The sequence below is a fragment of the Haemaphysalis longicornis genome, unplaced genomic scaffold (assembly GCF_048455015.1).
Source record: "Haemaphysalis longicornis isolate Haplotype H1 unplaced genomic scaffold, Haemaphysalis longicornis Haplotype H1 scaffold_13, whole genome shotgun sequence".
In the NCBI taxonomy this organism is placed as follows: domain Eukaryota; kingdom Metazoa; phylum Arthropoda; class Arachnida; order Ixodida; family Ixodidae; genus Haemaphysalis; species Haemaphysalis longicornis.
Genome location: NW_027526233.1, coordinates 92372625 through 92386565, shown reverse-complemented (window position 1 = coordinate 92386565; position 13941 = coordinate 92372625). Strand labels below are relative to the sequence as shown.

The 13941-nt window shown below is 50.4% G+C and overlaps 1 protein-coding gene across 3 annotated transcripts; it reads left to right on the top strand.

The window, feature by feature from the left end:
• The first annotated feature begins 613 nt into the window (after window positions 1-613).
• LOC144164399 (uncharacterized) lies at window positions 614-12400 on the top strand. Of its 3 annotated transcripts, none has more exons than XR_013321185.1 (3): window positions 614-829; window positions 1440-1526; window positions 10946-12400. XR_013321185.1 is itself a non-coding variant. In XM_077694920.1 (2 exons), the coding sequence occupies exon 1, from the start codon at window positions 7765-7767 to the stop codon at window positions 8131-8133; it is 369 nt and encodes a 122-aa protein (XP_077551046.1). In that variant the 5' UTR covers window positions 7730-7764; the 3' UTR covers window positions 8134-8179; window positions 10946-12400. The 3 variants fall into 3 exon arrangements, 1 of the variants encoding a protein (XP_077551046.1); XR_013321186.1 differs by lacking the exon at window positions 10946-12400 and adding an exon at window positions 5731-5882; XM_077694920.1 differs by lacking the exons at window positions 614-829; window positions 1440-1526 and adding an exon at window positions 7730-8179.
• Window positions 12401-13941: the final 1541 nt, after the last annotated feature.

Genomic DNA, 13941 nt, shown 5'->3' with positions numbered 1-13941 from the left:
TCTGTATCATCATTCCGTCGTTCCCTGTTCCTCTCTTGCCCCACCAGCACAATCATAGCCCCCTCTGACAACAGTCATTCTCGTCACTCAGTGGAGTTATAAAGTACTAGCAATCACAATTTTATTCCATTCTTATTGTTAGCGACCGTAAATATTGCGTACAAATGCAATAAACAGACCACCTAGTTTCTCCTACAGTAACAACGTTGGAGAACAAGGCAGATATCAAAAGAAAACAAAAGTTGGGAATGGAGGGGGCATGAAGTCGGGCGCTAAATAAACAGACGCCAAATAATAATACGATTACTTACACTAGAACACTGCCAAATTTCATTGCGCAGTGTTATCTTACTATCTGCTGCTTTTTTTAACGTTCAAATGGAGCGCCAAAAAACTCAGCCCGCGTTTTGTGTTTGTAAACTTTAAAAATCTAAGCTTCTTTATTAAATTGCACACAAAAAATAATAATTTACTGTTGTAGTCAGTAAAAGAGGCAATTATTTATTGTTGTCGTTTTAATTTCTTTACGACACTCCCTGCCAACGGCCGAAACCCTGAGTACGGCACGCGGCGGCGTGGCCGGATTCCGGAACAGATACCCCGTGACCCTCCATGCCGTGACCCGTCTTTCATGGTTTGTTTACTGTGGTGTGCAGTTACACAAGCGCAGTTATTATGATTAATTGGACACCTCGTCGTCTTCGGTTATGTCTGTCGGGTTCGACTTCGCGATGAAGTATTTGAGAACAACTTTGCCACCTGAAGACGGCTAAATTCGTTCGGCGCTTGCCCCTGAACGTCGCTCGCTCTTCTGCTTCGTTTCCTGCAGGTAAGCTGTCTCGACACATTTGCCGCCTTTCTTTTCACTGGATGCCGTTTGTAGCTTTCAGCGCCGCTTTAAGGATTCGTTAACAGGACCCCGCGTGTGTGAATTGTTTAACTGAACTAGCGAGGTTGAACCTTGAGGGCTCGTCTTTAGAAAGGCGATGTGCGAAAGAACATTGTGGTGCTTGCATTGAGCGCTGAACGCACTGGCGCTCAGTAACGCAGTGGCGCTCAGTAACTCAGTAACGTTTCCCATTCCGCAGCACTACATTGAACAGCTTCAGAGTTCACCACTGCAAACCACGTCTTACGCGCAGTTTATCAGAACACGGGTGGCTACTCCTCTAAACTGTGCTGCGCAGCGTTTACGGCTTTGTTAATCACCGCTGTCATTTGTGCCGTGTTGGGAATGGCGAGGGAGAATCGTTTGCGAGCGAATGTGCACGCCTCGCAAGCTTCGTTGCGTTTGCGGCGAGCCACCTCACCATGTGTACCGTGCCGCGGTACGCGGGCATTGATTTTGGCTGAATATTGTGTTGCCCGAGTTGTAACATTCGTGCACCCAATAATTTCCATTCTTGCCTGTGTGGTAATCATGTGTCATCCTGTTTTAGACCTCTGGACGGTCTGAGCACATCACGTCCCTCCATTCAACCGGACAAGAGCCACAAGCATTGTCAACAGTGTTTGGCTGCCAGAACGTAAGTTTTCAAACACAGTTTGGTAGCACAGTGGACTACCATACTTGAATAATGTTCGATCACTTGAATGTACAAGTTCTCGCCCCCGTAACAATTATTGGTGTTTCATGCATAACCTAACATGTAGCCGCTAAATGGCAACCTTTCTTGTTAATTTCGGAAAACTCAGTTTCACCCAAAATCATAATGCGGGCGTAACAGTTAATCACCATGTATACGAACTTCCTGGTGTTAGTCATGTTTACGGTGAAGCCATATTTCTTAGGTGGTGACACCAAAATGTTGTTACCTTTGTAGTTTAGTCTTCGATAAAGCCTTACCAGTTCTGTTTTCAGCTATTTTTTGGATGTTTATCATGTGAATTGACAGTCCTTGCAGTCCACTTTTTCAAATAGTTATGTAACTGCCTGTACCATTTAAAAAGGCCTGATTGGAGTTCTGAAGGCTGCAATTTACGCACGCTAGTGCTGTACCGCCAATAAAGAAACATCCTTCCACAAAGAAAAAGATTTGAAAGTGTAAAGTATAAGCAGCATTATTTTTAAGTGGAACATGCTAATTGCTAGTCTTGGGGCTTTTCCTGAAAGCACTGTGGATGTTATGAGAGAAGAAAACCACTCAAACACATCTGCCAAGGCCGTTGCTGCTCCAAGATGCGTGCAAGCATTGAGTCTTCTGAGCAATACATTACACCCTTTTTTTTTAAAACAACCGACGTGCATGCTGAACGTACTCCTGATTGGGCGTGTGCCAGGCGCGTAGCCAGGAATTTTTTTTGGGGGGAGGAGGGGGGTGTGGTCGACCAAAAAATGGGACGGGGAAATATGTAGGCAAGGCATCTTGCGCGTTGTTTTGCAAACGAAGCTTGAAATAACTGACTTTAACATGAGATTTGTGTATGCTCAACACTACCTGTAAAGCCCACCTTAAAGGAGCCATGAAGACAAAATACAAGTTGGGTTTATTAGAAAGACTGCTTAGTCCTGATAACAATGATCCCAATATCATCGCAATCTTCGAAAAAATAACGGAGATATTAAGGAAAACGTTTGAAGCAGTCGCGACCCCCTAGCCAATTTCCCGCAACTTATCTATGACGTCACGGAACCTTGTTTGTGCGATTGGCGGCCGCCTAACTGACCTGTCGCGACGGCACATGACTGGACGTCTGTAATCCGGCCTCTAGTATCATTTGACCGCATCACTTGAACGTTAACGTGCAGTTAAGGCACTGAAAATTATGTTTTATTGTGGGCCCGTATGACGTCATTCTTGCTCATAACACGTCACTGTGGCGCAAAATTTGAAAGTTTTTAAATACTTCTTGCTTTTTTTTCGTTAAAAAACATATTTTGCGGCTCTAATGGAGCTGAGTGACATACTGAATCCTAGTTCTTTCAAATTAAACGAAGTTGTATTTTCTCTTCATGGCTCCTTTAAGGAGCTTAGATGGTGATGATAGCGATGATCAGCTAAATTGCTGTTCGCTGGTCTAGGGGCAGACCACGGGCGATTCATTCGTCCGCAGAGCAGGTGGTTAGGCGGACCCGCGCTCGTGAGTGTGATCATGAGTGCGCTCGTGAGTGGCGCGCGGACCCCGAAGTTCGTCAGGCGGAAGTGGAGGCCAACACTGAGTGTTTACTATCAAGATTCTCGTGTTTTAGAAAAGGGACTATTAAGTTTTCTTGTCAGCTATGAAGTACAGTCGAGCACGATTTGAAGGTTATCGAGCGGCCAAGCGTGCCACCAGCCCACAGTTTCGTTTCGGAACCATGAAAATCGAGATTTCACACTCTTCGCTCCCTTGTTGGCTGTTCCATGATACAACAATGGCCTGCACGACTGACTTGCCACCCTTTGGGTTTCAAGCTGTACAGGGCCGTCCACGCTAGGTGCGAACACGGCGCAGCGTGACCTTGCTCCGCGGAGCGCCAGCGCACAATCCGCGGCCGCGCATCGAAGCTAAGCGGCGCAGGCGCACAGGGGCTTGGAGGTGGGGCTTCGTGTCGTCTGCTACCGCGGGAGAGCGCCGTGCCTGCTTTGTTGTGAAGCACGCCTAACTGTAGGCTTGCCTGTAGCGTCTAAGCGCGCTGCGACAGCATTGCGGGAAAGCGCACTTTCCTTACTGCGGCGCGTTGTGTAGTTTCTGCCTACGAGAACCCACAGCTTCCGCATTTCAGTTCCGCGGTGCAGGTTAAATGCAAGTATTGTTGCAAACATTTCAGGACTGGCTTGGTTTGGTTCAATGAGAGACGCTGTATAGAACGGCATCGTATAATTTCGGCCACTAGGATTTATTTAATGCTCACTGGCATTACGCAGAACATAATTGTCTGTGCATTTCGCCTCTGTGGAATTTTGGTCACAGCGGCTGGGTTTCGATCTGCCGAATTTCTTCCAGATATTGGCTTTTTTGAAACATATGAATATCGCGCATCGTCGAGATGGTTCAAGCAGTCGCCCAGCCAGGAAGTCATGCCCCCAGCACAATCGTCTACTCTACGGTCGAATCCTGGACCGGTCCCACTCTAGTGTGCTAAATTATAATGCATACGTCATTGGTTGCGCTCCCTACATGGCTAGTTATTTGGAGAAAGCGGCCCCTCCCTTTGTTGCCACCTGTGCGCATCCTCCTTTATGGTAAGACCCGTACTTCCTCGCGACTCCTTGAACCATCTCAACGATGCACGATATTCATATGTTTGAAAAAAGCCAATACACATCTGGAAGAAATTCGGCAGATCGAAACCCAGCCGCTGTGACCGAAATTCCACGGAGGCGAAATGCACAGACAATTATGTTCTGCGTAATGCCAGTGAGCATTAAATAAATCCTAGTGGCCGAAATTATACGATGCCGTTCTATACAGCGTCTCTCATTGAACCAAACCAAGCCGCCAGTCCTGAAATGTTTGCAACAATACTTGCATTTAACCTGCACCGCGGAACTGAAAAGCGGAAGCTGTGGGTTCTCGTACGCAGAAACTACACAACGCGCCGTAGTAAGGAAAGTGCGCTTTCCCGCAACGCCGTCGCAGCGCGCTTAGACGCTACAGGCAAGCCTACAGTTAGGCGTGCTTCACAGCAAAGCAGGCACGGCGCTCTCCCGCTCTAGCAGACTACACGAAGCCCCGCCTCCAAGCCCCTGTGCGCCTGCGCCGCTTAGCATCGATGCGCGGCCGTGGATTGTGCGCTGGCGCTCCGCTGAGCGAGGCCACGCTGCGCCGTGTTCGCACCTAGCGTGGACGGCCCTGTACATTCGTTGTTACCAAGCACAGACTTGGACTTGGTTGCCCTTTATCTACACCAATGATAACGAAACTTGCATGGAATATTTGCTAAAGCTGTTGTTCTTCCTGCTTCGTTTGAAAGAGTAGCTTTCCCGCGACAACCTCCGAATCGCAGTGGACTGTACATGCGGCGCATTCGTATATTATGGCGGTGAAACTAGCAAATGTGCGTCTTCGTCCTTAAGTAATCGCCTTTTGTTATTTTTTGTGCTAGTAGCGCGAGTAGTAAACTTTCGCTAAGCGGAACACCTTATTGCACTGCTGTTGAATGTTGAGCTTGTTGCACGTTTCTTAAATTTCATTATATTAGTATCTGTTAAATCGAAACAGACATGGCTTCAGTAAAACTCCGGTTAAGCAAATACAGAATGCTGATTCTAACCAAGAGGGAGGTCAAGGAAACTGCAATAGTGCCAAAAAAACAAAGCTCCGCATTAGGGAGAATTGTGTAGTTTTGTTGATGTGGAGGAAATACAAGATGGGCAGAGCAATGCTTTTTATGCAGCAGAAATTATGGATCTGCAATAGTCAATGAAATGCGATGTCGGTAGAAAAGTAAACATATCAAGGATTGATAGTAGACTGAACAAAATACAGCGACGTGCTCTGTCATGTGATTATACTTTGTACCGGTGTAAAGACAAGGAATGACACGCTCCCGACAACATGTAAGCCTATATGAGGCTTTTCCTGCTGTTCTGCCATTCCCCGGCCGTGCTGTTTCGCCATTGAAACAGTGGGGCTGTTTCGATTGGCTCGTGGCAGGTTCCCAGCGCTTGTCGGTGTATCCGGCGCGAAATGCAGCCGGGCTGTATATGTTGACAGGTACAGCATCTGGAGCGGGCGCAGGGATCAGACGTTGACATAGCCCTTGTTTTCAGCTTTATATGAGCAAGAACGTCCTTAAAACTGCAGGTTCCGCGCCTGCAGGTGACTTCAGGCGGTTTTTCAGGCTGCTTAAACCGCAGCCCAGCAGTTATCTTCTTGGATGTTCTTTTCCCCGGGGCTTCTCCTCCAAGCCGCAGTAGCGCTGAGGATCTGACCCCGGGTATCCTCAACCGACAAACTCAGCCTCCGATACAAAACTGTACATTTATTTACAGCCCCGCGGGCGACTAAAAAACAGTGCTCAGGCGGAGCTCGAAGACGACGGGCCGAGCTCTCCTGCGCCCGGACCACGTCTCCCGATGTCGTCTCCTTGTCTTCATCTTCCCTCCACCCTGACGCTGGGGGCTAGGGAAGAGGGAAAAGCGAGTCCTTCGTGGGGGTCCAACCCCTTGTGGTGGCCATTAGCGCATCCAGTGCGAGCAGGCGTGACCTTCCTCGGGATGCGCGGAGTTTCAAGGTGCCAAGCGACACGTGCGTTCAATTTCTGTGCCGCTCGTCCCGGGGCCCGCGCCAGTTCGTGCGTCGAAGCGCCCGACACCTCCACCGCCACTGTGAAACATACCTTCAGGAATGTTTCACACACGAAACACACACCACACACACATTTGGCCCGTGCACCATCGTTCCTTCAGTTGACGACACAACAATCAGCACGGCCAGTGCCTCTTGACCCTGGCTGCAGGTTACCATGACAAATTAGGCACAATCCTCACATAGCTCATTCAGAGCGAGCGGCCTTTAGAATGCGGTACGCACCGGCCGTCGTCGTCCGAAAACGCCCTTGCCATGCGCCGCACACCCTCACACAACAGTATCAGGGGCCCCTCTCTTCCCCGCTCAGGAAGGGACCACTGCTGGGTCGTCAGCATGCGTTGGAGCCACTCTGCACTGAGGTGAAGCTGACTGATGCTTGCGCCTCTTTCCAGGCGAACCCTCGGGTTCGGCCGCTTCTGACCCACCGTACGCGCCCGAGGTGTCATTCTCTACGACACACCTTTGGTGAGGGTAAGCAGCAGAGGGCTGCTTCGTGGGCACGTTAACGCGGTCATGCAATGCCGGAGAGGCTATCTCTTCAGTCACTGCAGTTCTACCTGCAACTGCCTGGGGCTGCGTTACATGAGCGGCCGTACCCTGATTTGCACTTCCCTCTCTCAATTCGCTGGAGCTTCCCATGGCAATCATATTTTCGGGACTCGACATTCGGGGACCTCCAGAAACACACGATGCAGTGTGCGCGACACCAACTGCATCCGATTCTTCACGCGATTCCCGTGCTGCCGCATCCTGCAAAGCTACTGGCCGCTCGGCCAAGCTCCCAGGATGTTCTCTGTCTCCGCACGGTGCGACGACAGGCTCACGCTCAACTGAAGCCAGTCTCCGCTCCTTAATGTGCGAACCCTCGCGTTCGGCCGCTACTGAACCACCGTTCGCGCACGAAGCGCCGTTCTCTACCACACACCGTTGTGTGACGCAAGGAGTAGAGAGGGGCTCATCGGTCACATGAATTAGAACATGCGACGCAGCTGAGGCTGTTTCTCTGGCTATCAGCTTTTTCACGGGCATGCCCACACTCCTTCGACGCACGAACTGGCGCGGGCCCCGGGACGAGCGGCACAGAAATTGAACGCACGTGTCGCTCGGCGCCTTGAAACTCCGCGCATCCCGAGGAAGGTCGCGCCTGCTCGCACCGGATGCGCTATTGGCCACCACATGGGGTTGGACCCCCACGAAGGACTCGCTTTTCCATCTTCCCTGGCCTTCAGCGTCAGGGTGGAGGGAATATGAAGACAAGGAGACGAGAGAGACGCGGTCCGGGCACAGGAGAGCTCGGCCCGTCGTCTTCGAGCTCCGCCTGAGCACTGTTTTTTAGCCGCCCACTGGGCTGTAAATAAATGTACAGTTTTGTATCGGAGGCTGAGTTTGTCGGTTGAGGATACCCGGGGTCAGATCCTCAGCTCTGCAGCGGCTTGGAGGAGAAGCCCCGGGGAAAAGAACATCCAAGATAACTGGCGCTGTCAACAGGATCTTCAACAGCGACGACTCAGCCAGCCGGCGGGCGAGATGGAGCAGGTGGAGAAGTCGCGGCCTGCTGAACGGGATCGGCGGGAGCAGCGAGCTCGTCAGCCTGGTGGAGAAGCGGCTCGACCGGCGCTCAGCGGACTTCTCAACGGAGAGCGGCAGCCTGCTGAACGAGATCTGCAGGAGCAGCGAGCTCGCCACCCAGGTGGAGAAGCGGCTCGAGCGGCGCTCAACGGACGTCTCAACGGAGACCGAGGCAATCTCTGCGGCCTGCTGAGCAGCGGAGAAGCAGCTTGGCGAGCGGTCAGTGGAGGCATCAGCAGCCCACTGGAGGAGAAGCGGCAGGCGAGAAGTCGGCGGGCGATTGTTTGGTGGACACCTCGGCGGAAGGAGCGGTGCATAAACGGATAACCCATCTGCACCGGTGCGGCATCTCTACAGGCGCCGAGCTATACAGGTCAGTGCCTCGTTTGATGCTGGGTCTGCGGTTCACCATGACATCTAGCGGCTATCTAGGTGTAGCCGCGAGATAATGATGAGGATTAGGAAGCGTGCATGAACGTTGCAGGGACAGCAAGCATTGCAATGTCGTTCGCTGAGCAGAAGGCGCTATTGCTGGCGAAATTGAGAATCGCTGAGGCAGAGTTAGCAGCGGAACGTTCGGAGAGTGGACGTTTCAAGAGAGTTAACAATGTTCCTACCTCACCGATTGCTCAAACAGTAATGTTCAGCACTCGGGGAGAGAGTGAACTGGGGTGCTCCGGTACGCCGAAAGATGCGCTGGGTGGAACCCATTCACTGGGCGCGCGTAGTCCTCCTGTTTCGCGGGATCCGCCACGATCAGAGTCACGTGGGAAAGGCGAAGATAGGATAGTGGCGCACGTTCCTTCGTGGGCGTTGAGATTTTCTGCAACCGGGGAGAAGGATAGTGAAGCATCCCGCTTAGAGAATTTCACCGAAATAAAGATGGAGGTGAAGGAAGGTGTTACGCGCGAGGCTGCGTTGGTAAATGACAGGCAGTCAAAGTTGAATGAGAGTGTGCGCATGCCCGTGATGAAGCTGATGGCAAGAGAGAAAGGCTCCGCAGCGTCGCATGTTATTGTTCATGTTGCCGATGAGCCCCTCGCTACTCCTTGCTTCACACAACGTTGTGTGGTAGAGAACGGCGCTTTGTGCACGCACAGGGGTGCAGTAGCGGCCGAACACGAAGGTTCGCACAGGAAGGAGGGGAAGAACTATGAAGTTCTTAAATCAGCCGTTGTGAAGGGGCTGGTTTCAGTCGAGCGTGAGCCCGTTGTCACCGCGTTCAGAGAGGGAGAACGTTCCGGGAGCGTGGGCGAGCGGCCAGTTGCATTGCAGGATGCAGCAGCACGGGAATCGCGCGAGGAATCGGATGCAGATGGTGTCACGCACACTGTATCTTGTGTTTCTCGAGATACCCAAATGTCGAGTACCGACAATGTGATTGCCATAGGGAGCTCCAGCGAATTCAGCGAGGAAAATGTAAATCAGGGTACGGCCGCTCATGTAATGCAGCCCAGGGCAGTTGCAGGTAGGTCTGTAGGAGTGGCTGAAGAGATAGCCCCTACAGCATTTCATGTCAGCGTTGACGTAGCCGCTAAGCAGTCCTCTCCTGCTTACGCTGACCAACGGTGCGTAGTGGAGCACGGCGCTCCGAGCGCAGAAGCGGCCGAACCCGAGGGTTCGCCTAGAAAGAGGCGAAAGCGTCAGTCAGCTTCACCTCAGTGCAGAGTGGCTTCAACGCATGGTGACGAGCCAGCAGTGGTCCCTTCCCGAGCGAGGAAGCGAGGAGGAGAGGGGCCCATGATACTGTTGTGTGAGGGTGTGCGGCGCATGGCAAGGGCGTTTTCGGACGACGACGGCCGGTGCGTACCGCATTCTAAAGGCCGCTCGCTCTGAATGAGCTATGTGAGGATTGTGCCTAATTTGTCATGGTGACCTGCAGCCAGGGTCAAGGGGCACTGGCCATGCTCATTGTTGTGTCGCCAATTGAAGGAACGATGGAGCACTCTCGCAAAGTGTGTGTGGTGTGTGAAACATTCCTGAAGTTATGTTTCACAGTGGCGGTGGAGGTGTCGGGCACTTCGACGCATGAACTGGCGCGGGCCCTGGGATGAGCAGCACAGAAATTGAACGCACGTGTCGTGTCACGCGGCGCCTTGAAACTCCCCGCATTCCGAGGAGGGTCGCGCCTGCTCGCACCGGATGCGCTAATGGCCACCACATGGGGTTCCCACGAAGGACTCGCTTTTCCCTCTTCCCTGGCCCCCAGCGTCAGGGTGGAGGGAATATGAAGACAAGGAGACGAGAGAGACGCGGTCCGGGCACAGGAGAGCTCGGCCCGTCGTCTTCGAGCTCCGCCTGAGCACTGTTTTTTAGCCGCCCACTGGGCTGTAAATAAATGTATAGTTTTGATCGGAGGCTGAGTTTGTCGGTTGGAGATACCCGGGGTGAGATCCTCAGCGCTGCAGCGGCTTGGAGGAGAAGCCCCGGAGAAAAGAACACCCACAAAGATAACTCCAGCCTTGGCATAAAACATTATGAAGGGGGGGGCACCGGGACCCCCCCTCCCTTCCCCCCCCCTAGCTACGCCCTTGGCGTGTGCTTATTCTTTCTCTTGCATCCATCACATTCGAGTCGTCATGTTGATTTGGGAATGCTGGAATCCAGCATATGCTGGCAAGATACGAGAGCTTGAACACAACCCACTTGCCCGCAATGAGTTTTCAAAGATCTCCACCACCTGAAGGTACTGAAGTGAGATATAAGCATTGCCTGAAAACCATACCAGATAAGGGTGCCAAATCATAGTTATGGGTCTTTCTCGCCCATTTTAGTGTTTTGAACAAAAAAAGTGCCATTTAAAGGTGACACGTCATTCCCTGCCGATTTGTGATGCCTGATTAAGTTTGTGGGCATAAATTTAGCAGCTTTCTCACATGTCTAACGTGTATGTGTGCTTGTTAGGAGTGAAGTAGGTAAAAATTGAAAGGTTTGATTGTAGTTGTGTATAGATTACCTACATTTTTTTCATTCCTAGAAAAGAAAAATTGAGGTAACCCTGCCAATTGTTCTGCATTGCTGCGTTTTATTATGCTTGTATGATTCGTAGAACCTGCAGGAGTTCAGCTGCTTGTTAACGGAAAAATGAACAGTGGTACAAAAAAAAGTGCATCTACTAAAAAAATCTTCACAATCGCAGGATGCCAACGGTCCACCTACCAACTTGCGTCCTGCATTGTTTCTGCTGGCTGGAGCTGCGCATGGAGCATTTTTCAACTTCTCGAAGTTTGTGATCAAGCGCTGCCCCAAGGGAAGGATGCCGCAGAGGGATCTTCGGTTTTAATGCCACAATTTTATGTGCTTAGCACTTACTCGTAAGGCATTTTAAATATTCATCATCCCAGAGGATATGTTACCTTCGTCTTGGGTGGAATGGGGCTGCAATCAGGTTATTTGTGACAGAAACAAGTGAACCACGTGGTGAGAGTCATTGAGGCCCTGTTGATTGCGCATGCTACTGAAATAACATTTTCATTCAGCTGAATACTTTCTAAATATTACAATTTGTGAACAAAATATGATAAAAGTCATGATTAGTTGTACTGCAGTGCAGGAAAGAAATGCCAGCACATGTTTTAGGAGCCTCTTATATTTCAGGTCATTGGCTGGTGAGCAATAAAACATAACCGAAAATTGTTTAAAGTGAAATCAAATATTTGTTGTCGCCAGTGCATGGCCCGTAGTAAAAGCTATCTGGTCTCCAAATTTCAAATGAGACAGGAAATGCCAAAAAAATAAGGAAATAAACAAGACAGCTTGCTACAATAAGCCAATTCAAATAATTGCTCAATGTCTATAAAGTGGTGATTCAGGCGGGTTAGTTCGGTGTTGATGAAATACAAGCGGGCCCTCGCCTGGTCAAAAACAAATAAACAAATAAAGACATTTTGGGCCCCTACTGGCCTTTGATCACAATGAAAGGGGGGTGAAAGGTCGCGATTATTTATAGGTTTGGTGGTGCAGAGTGCGCATGTATATCTCGGGGAGACTACCCCGCGACTGGTTAATCGTGTTTTTAGTTGGTTGAATATGCACTGATTCTAAAAGTAGTCGTGTCGACAGGCACTTCTCTGATGCGATTATGCTTGCGGAATCCCAATCGATGACGTGGTCAGTAGCCAGGTGATGATCCGCCAAGGCATTTCAGCTTGCATTGCCTTTTTTGACATCATTCTGGTGCTATTGAATTCTTATTTTAAATATTTCCAGTTTCACCTATGTAGGGTGCGTCGCAATCCTTGCATGGAATTTTGTAGGCAACTCCGGGGAATCTTGATTTTTCTAAAGGGTCCTTCACGCGTACCAGCTTCTGCTTAAGCCTGTTCGTTGGCACGTGTGCAATTTTAATGCCATATGTGCCAAACACCCTTGCAAGAGCTTCACTGATGCCTTGCGTGTAGGGGACGGCAGCGCGTTTTTGCCCGTCTTCAGGAACCCTTTCGGAGGAGGCAACTGAATCCCGCAATTGTTGCGTCCTCACAAGCTTTGAAGGGTAGCCGTTGCTGCGAAGGTCCTTCCTTACCACGGCTAGCTTTTGCTTGCACAGACCAGGCTCAGAGCAGATTCGTGATGCGCGTGAGAAGAGTGCAGCGGCAACGGAGCGTTTTTGGCCTATAGGATGCGCAGAGTCGAACCCCAGGTATCTACCCGTGTGGGTCGGCTTTCGATAAACACTGGTTATAAATCCTTTGGCCGACCGTTTCAGAAGTACGTCGAGGAAGGCGATCTGTCCATTATTTTCCTGTTCCATGGTGAACTGCATACTTGGAACACAAGAGTTTAGATGCTCAATTAAAGGCATTACGTCTCGGCGGTGGATCACACAAAAGCAGTCTACGTAGCTGACAAAAATCTTGGGGCCGTCTTGTACGAGCATAGCGCAGAATTTTTTAGAGCCTCTGAGGCAATATTTGCACAGACTGCTGAAACGGAAGCTCCCATCACTGTTCCAAACCGCTGCTTTTAACAATGTACGTTGAAAACAAAACGTGTTCTGCAGGCCAAATTCCCGGCAAAATTACGCGGTCCGGAGTTGCAAGGATCTACTCGAGAACGATGCATTTCTGCCTTCACGTTCGCCAATTGAGATGCAAGACTTATATCGTCTCCTGGAATTTGGCCTGCAGAACACATATTTTGTTTTCAACGGACCAGCGGTTTCGAACAGCGATGGGAGCTTCCGTTTCAGTAGTCTGTGCGAATATTGCCCTAGAGGCTCTAGAAAATTCTGCGCTATGCTCGTACAAGACGGCCCCAAGATCTTTGTCTGCTACGTAGACGACTATTTTTGTGTGATCCACCGCCGAAACGTAATGCCTTTATTTGAGCATTACGTAATGCCTTTATTTGAGCAAACTCTTGTGTTCCAAGCATCCAGTTCACCATGGAACAAGATAATAATGGACAGATCGCCTTCCTCGACGTACTTGTGAGACGGTCGGCCAAAGGATTTACAACCAGTGTGTATCGAAAGCCGACCCACACGGGTAGATTCCTGGGGTTCGACTCTGCACATCCTACAGGCCAAAAACGCTTCGTCGCCGCTGCACTCTTCTCACGCGCATCACGAATCTGCTGTGAGCCTGGTCTGTGCAAGCAAGAGCTAGCCGTGGTAAGGAAGGACCTTCGCAGCAACGGCTACCCTTCAAAGCGTGTGAGGACGCAACAATTGCGGGCTTCAGTTGCCTCCCCCGAAGGGTTCCTGAAGAATACAGGCAAAACCGCGCTGCCGTCCCCTACACGCAAGGCATCAGTGAAGCTCTTGCAAGGGTGTTTGGCACATATGGTGTTAAAATTAAAATATGGTGTTAAACGCGTACCAGCTTAATCAGAAGCTGGTATGCGTGAAGGACCCTTTAGAAAAATCAAGATTCCCCGGAGTTGCCTACAAAATTTCATGCAAGGATTGTGACGCATCCTACATAGGTGAAATCGAGAGCATGACGGAATCCCGTCTGGCCGGGAGGGTACATTAGAAACAAAAAAGAGATGCCGACCAGTCCAAACAAAACGTACTGACGTTTCGGCTTCCAGCACGGAAGCCTTATTCACAATAAATGCATCACCAGAAGTGGGTCGTTTAAGTGGGCTTGAATAATCGCTGCAAAGAGCGTGCGTAGATTGGGTTTAGATTTC

Coding starts and splice junctions, on each gene's coding strand:
- LOC144164399 (XM_077694920.1), top strand. CDS start 7,765: ATGGAGCAGGTGGAGAAGTCGCGGCCTGCTGAACGGGATCGGCGGGAG.